Source organism: Sinocyclocheilus anshuiensis, unplaced genomic scaffold (assembly GCF_001515605.1).
Source record: "Sinocyclocheilus anshuiensis isolate Anshui unplaced genomic scaffold, SAMN03320099.WGS_v1.1 scaffold656, whole genome shotgun sequence".
NCBI lineage: Eukaryota > Metazoa > Chordata > Actinopteri > Cypriniformes > Cyprinidae > Sinocyclocheilus > Sinocyclocheilus anshuiensis.
The window spans coordinates 1,511,530-1,521,071 of NW_015555829.1; the positions used below are offsets into that span (position 1 = coordinate 1,511,530).

At 37.0% G+C, this 9,542-nt stretch overlaps 1 protein-coding gene across 1 annotated transcript in view; it reads left to right on the plus strand.

Moving 5' to 3' along the window:
- The window catches only part of LOC107675331 (enhancer of polycomb homolog 2-like), a 20,105-nt gene that overhangs the window by 1,726 nt on the left and 8,837 nt on the right, over positions 1-9,542 (plus strand). Inside the window, exons 2-10 of the mRNA XM_016469627.1 lie at positions 1,424-1,583; positions 1,713-1,858; positions 4,452-4,658; positions 5,072-5,220; positions 5,763-5,892; positions 5,973-6,182; positions 6,296-6,379; positions 7,858-7,997; positions 8,210-8,511. Of these exons, the coding sequence (XP_016325113.1) occupies positions 1,424-1,583; positions 1,713-1,858; positions 4,452-4,658; positions 5,072-5,220; positions 5,763-5,892; positions 5,973-6,182; positions 6,296-6,379; positions 7,858-7,997; positions 8,210-8,511 (1,528 nt within the window). The remainder of the gene's footprint in view (positions 1-1,423; positions 1,584-1,712; positions 1,859-4,451; positions 4,659-5,071; positions 5,221-5,762; positions 5,893-5,972; positions 6,183-6,295; positions 6,380-7,857; positions 7,998-8,209; positions 8,512-9,542) is intronic.

The following is a 9,542-nucleotide window of genomic DNA, read 5'->3' on the forward strand; positions in this document are numbered from 1 at the left end:
GATAATGGACACTTTTAGAAAAAATGGCTTTATAAAGGTAAAAATGCCCATAAAATGCAAAAATCAGTTTAAACTTATTGGAAAATATTAATTTCTATCAGTATGAACTGACCACCACACAGAATATGAAGAATATTAAAAACATTAGGAGTCAGCTGTCTTCGGCAGTCCTTAAGGTACCAGCACAATAACACACTCAGCAAAATATCGTCTAATTATCGCTATCGATAAAATCCCATAAAATATCGAGATATAATTTTTTGTCAATATCGCACACCCCTAGTTTATATATATATATACACACACATATATACACACACACACACACACACACAATAATATAATAATAATTTTGTGTGTGTATATTCATATCCATCTCTTATGGAGTTATATAATGAGATGTGTTTTATTATTAATAGTTTAAAATGTACTTTATTATTACTATTATTTTTGCTTTTATTATTAATTTGAAATTTACTTTAAAGTTTTTTATTTTAGTTTTAACATAGTAATAATATTTGAAAAATGTCGATGTCCTAGTAACCAACAGGCAAAAAGTGTTTTTGTTGTTGTCATATGTCAAGAAAAACATAAAACAGAAATAACCCCCTTAAATCCCTCTGCTGTCTTTTAAACATTACACATTTTAACCTTTTTATGAAAAAAAAGATGTTTTGGTCAGGTCAAATCAAGTGACCCTCCATTTGGTAAAGAAAACATCATTGTATTCATTCTGTCAAAAATGTATATTTATTGCATTTACTTGGTTACACCACTTGCCACAACTATAATGATGAGCTATTTTGAAATATGTTCAACAGATCACCATGATTTCTTCAGTTTGATTCATCTTGATTAATTTTATTTGTGAAGTTATTAAAACAGAAGTATGAACTGCCATGTATCCATCTTGATCTGCATGATCAAGAGGCTGTGTTGGACAGAGATACAGTACAGAGACCAAGGTACATGTTAAAAACTTGAGTTATGTGCCACATGTGCATTTGCTCTGCTCACCTACCTGATAATGAACTGCTCACCTTTCTATTATTGAACTGTCTACCACAGTAACTCTCTTATGAATCCAAAAGTGTAAGTCATTGCAGCGGGTTTCATCACGTTGCTGCTCTCGGCTGCATTAGAAGTCATACTTGCCCAATTCTTGTTTCTTTCTCTGTGTGAGTTTTGAACTTTTTCTTATTGCTGAGTCCAGCTACATCAGTTTCAGCTTAACTAACTGGCCTCACTTGCTAATGGAAATACTTTGTGGTGACAAAATCTTTACTATTGTGGCATATATGGTGTAACCTTTTCACAAATTTTAGTTGTCCCACTCTGTGAATGAAGAATTAGGTTTAGTCATCCCCTCTCTCTCTCTCTCTCTCTCTCTCTCTCACTCTCTCACTCTCACGGTGTGTTTCAGGAGCACCATCTCCAGAGGGCCATCTCTGCCCAGCAGGTGTTCAGGGAGAAGAAGGAGAGTATGGTCATCCCTGTGCCAGAGGCAGAGAGTAACATCACGTATTACGACCGCCTTTACAAAGGAGAGTTCCGCATCCCCAAACAGCTCATCCACATCCAGCGTGAGTGACTCTCAGCTTCTACCTCAAGATAGTACTTCTGGATATTTTAATTTCTTGTTTCAAATAAACAAATAAAGTGTAATTAGAATTTGAATGTCAAACTGATTTGTACCTGTTACTCTGCACCAGCTCTGGGTCTGGATAACGAGCTGCCTGACTATGATATGGACTCAGAGGACGAGACTTTACTGAACAGACTCAATCGCAAAATGGAGCTCAAACCTGTGCAGTTCGAGACCATGATGGATCGGTTAGAGAAAGCCAGCACCAACCAGGTAATAGCATAGGACATTAAGTGAGCGACCCAGCATGGTACCTGATTTGTATGAAAGTAACAGTGTCATTAAGCAATACTGAAATGAATTAATATTAATATTACAAAGGTTTGGGGTCTGTAAGATGGTTTAACATTTTTAAAAGAATGTTTTATGTGCTTCAAGGCTGTATTTATTTACAGTAGTTAAATGAAGTAAAAACAGTAATATTGTGAAATATTATTACAATTTAAAGTAACTTTTTTCTATTTGAATATATTTTAAAATGTAATTTATTCCTGTGATGGCAACGTGGAGTTTTGAGCAGCCATTAATCCAGGCTTCAGTGTCACATGATCCTTCAGAAATCATTCTAATATGCTGATTTTTTTTTTCAGTAACAATCTGTGCTGTGTAATGTTATATTGGAAACTAAATTTTTTTTCAGGATATTTTGATGAATAAAAAGTTTAAAAGAACAGCATTTATTTGACTGACGAATAAAATAATTAATTTCTTAAGAAAAAAAAAACATACGTACTGACCCCAGACCTTTGAAAAGTAGTGTAAATGTATAAACAATAGCAGAAGTAATGATAATACAGGCTTTATAGTTTGAGTGTTTCTAAATGTCAGTTGAATTTTGATTGTTTCATGCTCTAATTAGTAGAGCCCAACCGATATGGTTTTTGGGGGGGCCGATATTTTTAGGGAGTAAAAAAAAAGCCGATATCGATATATCGACCGATATTCTTTTTGTATATTATACTACAGTACCAGTCAAAAGTTTGGACACTTTCCCATTTATGTGTCCAAACTTTTGACTGGTACTGTATATAGAATACAGTATATACATCAACAGAATATATACTGTATACATAAACACATTTTTTGCAATGATCACTCAAATGTGGTGATCAAACACTTATAATGACGTGACAAAGATATGTAATGGAGGCAGGGCATTTAACAATTTAACAATAAACTATTATCCAAAATGAGTCTGACATCAGTGCACTGAAAAATATTTCAATTTAACTTGCTTTCCATTTATTACTTAAAGCGAAGTACTTCTTTGATACCACAGCAAATACTACTAGATTAACTAAGAAAGTTTAAACATGATTAAAGAGACAAGAGAACAGCCAGTAAAAATAAGAACAAATACACAAATTACAAGCATAGATAAATACAACAGAATATGTTACAAATAAAATAAGGTTGGTAGTATTTAAATACAGAAATGTAATAATTAGGGAAAATAACACTGCATAGTGTTCACTGTATAGAAGAGGATTCAGTTCGGTGTTCGCGCGCCGTCTGAAACGCTTATGTGCGCTTCATGTGTGTGCGGCTGTGCGCTTAGAGAACAGCGCATGAGTAACGAATCGAGTTCCCTTTTGCCTTTTCTCTCTGGAATTCTTTAAAATTCGCTTGCTTGTGTAAATACGAACAAATGATAAACTTATACTCTACTATGGTTAAATTTTGAAGTGAAAATGTTGGCTGGTGTCACTATCTCGCGAACGCGGCGGCAGATCGCCACCAAATTCGGGGGATCCCTTCAGCTCGAGGAGCCCTCTTGAACGCCACCCTCTGCGCGTCGGTAGCCCCCCGGGATCGCCAGATCGGTCGGCGCCCGACCGTGTATTTAACCACCCATAACTCCCGGACCCCGGGGGCTATCGACGCAGGGGTGGTCACATTCGAAAGGGGGCCTTGAGACGTACACTCGATTCGGCGTTCTAGAGGGTTCCTTGAGCTGAAGGGATCCCCTGAATTTGGTGCGGATCCGCCGTGCCGTTACGGAGATATGGCCATTCAAAGTTTCAATGGTATTCCATACATGCTTTAAAATGTTTCCTCCAGATCGCCAATAGCAAACAATGGAGCGTGCTCTGCTGGACAAACTATGTAATTACACCATTTACAAGCAATTTATCTGTGTTTTATGTTCTGTAAAAAAAAATTCATATCGGTGACATATTCGCCGATACCAATATATCTGCGACAGGCTCATATCGGCCGATAAAATCGGCAAAACGATATATCGGTCGGGCTCTACTCATTAGCCAGTAATTCCTCACAGAAAACACACTGTAGTCGACAGAGACCATTATTCTCAATGCAACTGCAAGTACACCTAGTATTTAGTGTCCTAGTCATATTTTTGTACCTGTTGTTTTGTTAAAAATTTTCAAGAATGAGGGTGTCACAGCGCCTGTCTGATTTTGCTAGATTTTACCAAGTGACAGATTATTTTGGTCCTAAATATCATAGGTTTTGATTTGACACATGGTTTTGTATGATAACAAAATGTTATGTAATGTTTTGTTTAATAACTCCTCTCTTATAAAAAGTATGCTTATTGAAAAAGATAAGCCTTTTTATTTTGTTATTCTAACTATGCTCGATTATATAGTTATTATTTGCATTTATCATCATTTTTCCCCCTACTCTCCGAGACCCATTTTTGGGTTGTGATACACACTAATCTAAAAGTTCTACAGATCTAAAAATTCACCTTCTCATGTTTCACTTATATTCACACATATTCCCATCTCTCTCTCTCTCTCTCTCTCTCTCTCTCTCTCTCTCTATAATTGTTGTGTAGTTGGTCACTCTTCAGGAGGCCAAGCTGCTGCTAAATGAAGATGACTACCTGTTGAAGTCAGTGTATGACTACTGGGTGAGGAAGAGGAAGAACTGCCGGGGCCCATCGCTCATCCCTCAGATCAAGCAGGAGAAGAGGGATGGCTCCACCAACAACGATGCTTACGTGGCCTTCAGGCGCCGCACAGAGAAGATGCAGACTAGGAAGGTATGCATGTGCTCTGTGTTTTGTCATGCATGCCTCGAACAGTAATGTTAGAGGGCATTCAGACAAGACTTGTTCTTACTTTCCAAAAGCAATGTTTTTTAATATGTTTGCACGACAAACTGGCATCCTTATGTCTCATCTATTTTATATTAATAGTATTATTTTATAGTATAATAATAGTATTATTTTTATTTACATCAGCTTTTTGAAGACATCTGCATTCAGTTCTAGCTTTTCCTAGCTAAAATTAAGTGGGTGACCGATACAGATTTTTAAATGCCAAATATGTAGTATATTTGTTTTGTACAGCACATTTCTTAATTCATACATTTTCCCCTCAATAGAACAGTGAGTTGGATATAGACTTGACACCTACTGGAACTGTCTGTTTATGTGTCTTGCACTCTCTGTAGAATCGCAAGAATGACGAGGTGTCTTATGAGAAGATGCTGAAGCTGAGGAGAGAATTCAGCCGAACCATGAGCATCCTGGAGATGATCAAGAAGAGAGAAAAGAGCAAACGAGAGCTGCTGCATCTGACGCTAGAAGTGTTTGAGAAAAGGTGTGTGAACGTTGCTCTTTTTATAAAGCTGCTTTGAGATGATTTCTGTTGTTTCATGCACTAAATAGTAGGGCTGTGTATCACCAGCAACGTCACGATACGATACGTATCACGATACAGAGGCCACGATACGATGTGTATCACGACACAGGACTGCACTGAATTTCACCTCAGCAGAATTTAGAAAAACAGAGTCTGTGGTGCTTTGGTCATTTCCTTTATACTCAACGCGTCCGCAAGTTCACTTAGTTGCGCGCGGCAAATATGACATCGCGGTGTTGGCGGAAGTTCACTTTGAGTGCGTGCGACGTCGTTTCGCGTGGCGGTGTGCACGACATTGTGATGGTACATCGTCGTATCGATATTTTGAACACAGCACTACTAAATAGATAAAGCTGTGTTTTGTGTCACTTAACTGCTAGAACGGTTGTTGTGTGTAAGGTGACTCATCTATCTCATTACCTGCCTCGCTAAGTTTTAAATCATTTGAAAAGTGCAAAGTGGTTTTTACCCTTTGTTTCTCCATGTCTTGTATTTATTAGATATCAAATTGGAGACTTCTCAGGAGAGGTTCTGAATGAAGTCACTGTACCTCTGGCAGAGAAAACCATTTACCCTGCGTCCATATCCTTACCCATGAGCAGCCGACACAAGGTAGAGAGCAAAATTAAGGTAAGGAGATATCTGTGTGCAAGAAATAGCATGAACGTGCTCACTGGTTGTGATAAAACAATTTCTTCTCTTTCCTTCAGTCCCACAAATCTGGGCCCAAACACCTCCACCCCTTCACAGTCAAGCCTGAGCCTCACTTTGACTTTGTGCGTTCCCTTAAAAAGTACAACAAGAGGCCCAATCTTGATGCATTTCGCCAGCCTGGTCGGCCAGAGCGACAGCAAACCATCAACAAGGCAGACATTAAACAATATGACTTCCACAGTTCTGGAGAGGAGGATTACCCGCTGGTCAGTGCAAATTTCAGTGTTTGGCTACAGATTCTCATGTAGATGTGTCCTATTGAGAAGTTTTACTGAAAAGATGTTAATTATGTCTTTTGTTTCTACTTTTTACTCTGAAGTCTCCTGCTTCAGAGCCGGATGAAGAGAATGATCCTGATGGAATCTTTGCCTTCAGACGGAAAGCTGGCTGCAGTTACCATGCTGTGAGTTTCCCATTTTACATCAATGCTGGCAAAATTCTATCTTGATATTTAAGGTGTCCTGACATGGCTTAAAGCAGTGGTTCTCAACTTGTCCACAAAAATGTTCGAATGCCCCGCAGTCCTAGTTTGTTTTCAGAACTTTTTTTAATCCATGGGCACTTTTACTATAGTTTGTGTAAAAAAAGAAAAGAAAAAGTAATTAAAATAATTGAATTTCAGGATTACAAAACTTTTAGATGCTGATTATTTTTCCAGGCCTCCCACTCTGTTTAACCAGTGAATTTACATGACTCTTCCTCCAATAGTTTGTGATTTACTGCGTAAGGATTTTTAAAAATATTTGTAACTCCATTTCCTTATAAGCAATTAGTTTAGAGCTTTGTAACTGGTGAAATATACATTCTTAAAAAATTGCCCATAATGTTTTAAGATTGTAATAATTTACATGATTTTTCCAGATCTACAAATCACACTAAAATTAGGCTACATCATATATCCAGGTTTTCCAAAACTGTGAATCCTGGATCTTAAAAGGAGTTGTCTTTTAAGTTAAGTGGGTAAATTAAGATAAGAAATATCTTGATTTATGTAACAAAAATAGATAACTAATATTGTTTTACTAAACAGTTTTCCTGCCATGATAGCCACAAAAGCATTAAAAAACAAACAAACAAACATTTAACCTATTTATATGCTTGTTTTGTTGTATTTTAAATAATTTTAAGTCATCAGGCCCCTTTGGAAGCTTGCTGAGACCCTCTAGTGGGCCCCGGCCCCCTGTTGAGAACCACTGGCTATTTCCCCCAAATCATTTTATAGCATCATTTCAATCAGCCATTTTTGTCAAGTAGATAATGTCTTATATTAAACATTTAAATTGCATTTAAAATAATCAAAATAAGTACAAATAAATGTTTTATTATTTTTAATATTTGTATCCTTATTTATATAAGGGCATATTGTTAACATTGGGGTTGCAAAAAGGTGGAAAATTTCCAGTAAATTTCAGAAATATTCCAGAAATGTTGGAAACTTTCCAGGATTTTTTGGAATATTCCAGGGATTTTTGGAAAGTTTCCGGAAATGTTCCACCCCTTTGCAACCCTAGTTAACATTAAGCATGAGAAAATGCTGCTTGAGGACGTTTGAGAACAAGTGTGAATTCTAATGACATCAGATCATTGTTTTGAACGTATTGAAACTGATTCACAATAACGAACCCTCTCTTACATGTGGGTCATGAGACATGGTGGAGTGTTTTTTGTAGCATGTAAATGGAACACTTGGCCAATACTGCTGCTTTGCTTTAGTGCGTGTGAATAACATGTAACTAATACAAAACTTCATAGCTAGTTGTTCCTACCTGCCATAGACTATGCTATACTCACTTTAATAGTGACAGAGTAGTATATTATTTGGCTCTGTGGTGCTTTGGTCATTTCCTTTGCCATTGTTAAATGTGTGTTGCATGTCCTCAGCTGCTGATGGATCAGAGCTGCTCTCCTCACTGGCAGCAGATGGGTCAGGACCGGCTATGGCAGCGCAACTGTCTCACCGCCCTGTCCGTGCCCAGACGCTGTATTGCAGTGGCACGCGGGAGGGTGGGTAGAGGTGGCAGGTACGTCATACTTCTATTTACAGTTTCTCATTTGCCCTTTTAATCTTTTATAAAAAAAAAGAGAAAAAATCTGTTTCCTTTACTGAAGTATGAGTCACTGTAGAGATGATGTGTGGTGTGAATTTATTTAGTCCAGATTAAATTGAAGTGTTCATGAAGCTACTCCCTAATGATCAGTGCATATCTAAAAGCACTCTGTTGTATTCCATCAGGGTTGTTTTGGATCGCACCTCGTCAGATCTGGACCGTGCCCTCAGGCATCTGGACCCTGACATGTTTTATCCCTCTGCTGACTCTATTGTGCCTGACCTCCCCGTCCACGCATATACAAACTCTCAGAACTCCAAATTAAGCCCTCAGCGCTCACTGACTCAGCTCCTGAGTGACATCCAGGCCTGCAGGTGGAAGTTTTTTCGCCTTCGGCCGCTACAGGAGAGCTCAAGGGGTGAGGACAAGAAAGGGACTCCGCAGGTGGAAAAAGGTGGAGCGACGCCTCTCTCTAACAGTGTGTCAGGTGAGGCATCTGAGCTGAACAGGATTCAGAAGCTCAGTCAACTAAGTTGTAACTGTCAGTTTATTCCAGGGTAGGGCTGGACGATATGGCCAAAATTTCACGATACGATATATTTCTTAAGTTCGGTCGATACAATATAATTCCGATATCGATATGAATACTATTTTAAAAAGCCTCGTAAAAACTACCAAGAACGCCCACAACAGTTGTCTGTCTTACAAACTTATGAAAAATTAATTTGGCAAGTCTATGACACCTCATATAAAACCATATAATATTTTAGAAAAAAAAACAACACAAATAAATTAATGTTCACCTTTTATTTGTATTTAGCCTTCATACAAACAAGAAATGTGAAATCACTGTCAAATAATCGTCTCAGACTCACCTAATTAATATTAATATCTTTAACTTCAAACTATAGGCTAACATACACTACCAGTCAAAAGATTTTGAACAGAAAGATTTTTTATGTTTTTAAAGAATTCTCTTCTGCTCACCAAGCCTGCATTTATTTGATCCAACATACAGCAAAAACAGTAACATTTTGAAATATTTTTACTATTTAAAATAACTGTTTTCTATTTGAAAATATTTTAAAATGCAATTTATTCCTGTGATTTCAAAGCTATATTTTTAGCATCATTACTGTAGTCACATGATCCTTCAGAAATCATTCTAATATTCTGATTTGCTGCTCAAAAATAATTTGTTGAAAACAGCAGAGTAGAATTTTTTCAGGTTTCTTTGATGAATAGAAAGCTCAGAAGAACAGCATTTATCTGAAATATAAATATTTTGTAACATAAATGCCTTTATCATCACTTTTGATCAATTTGAAGCGTCCTTGCTAAATAAAAGTATTAATTTCTATAATTTCTTTCCAAAAAAAAAAAAAAAGAACGAAAAAATAAATCATACTGACTCCAAACTTTTGAATGGAATAGTGTATAATGTTACAAAAGCTTTTTATTTCAGATAAATGCTGATCTTTGGATCTTTCTATTCATTAAAGAATCCTGAAAAAAAAA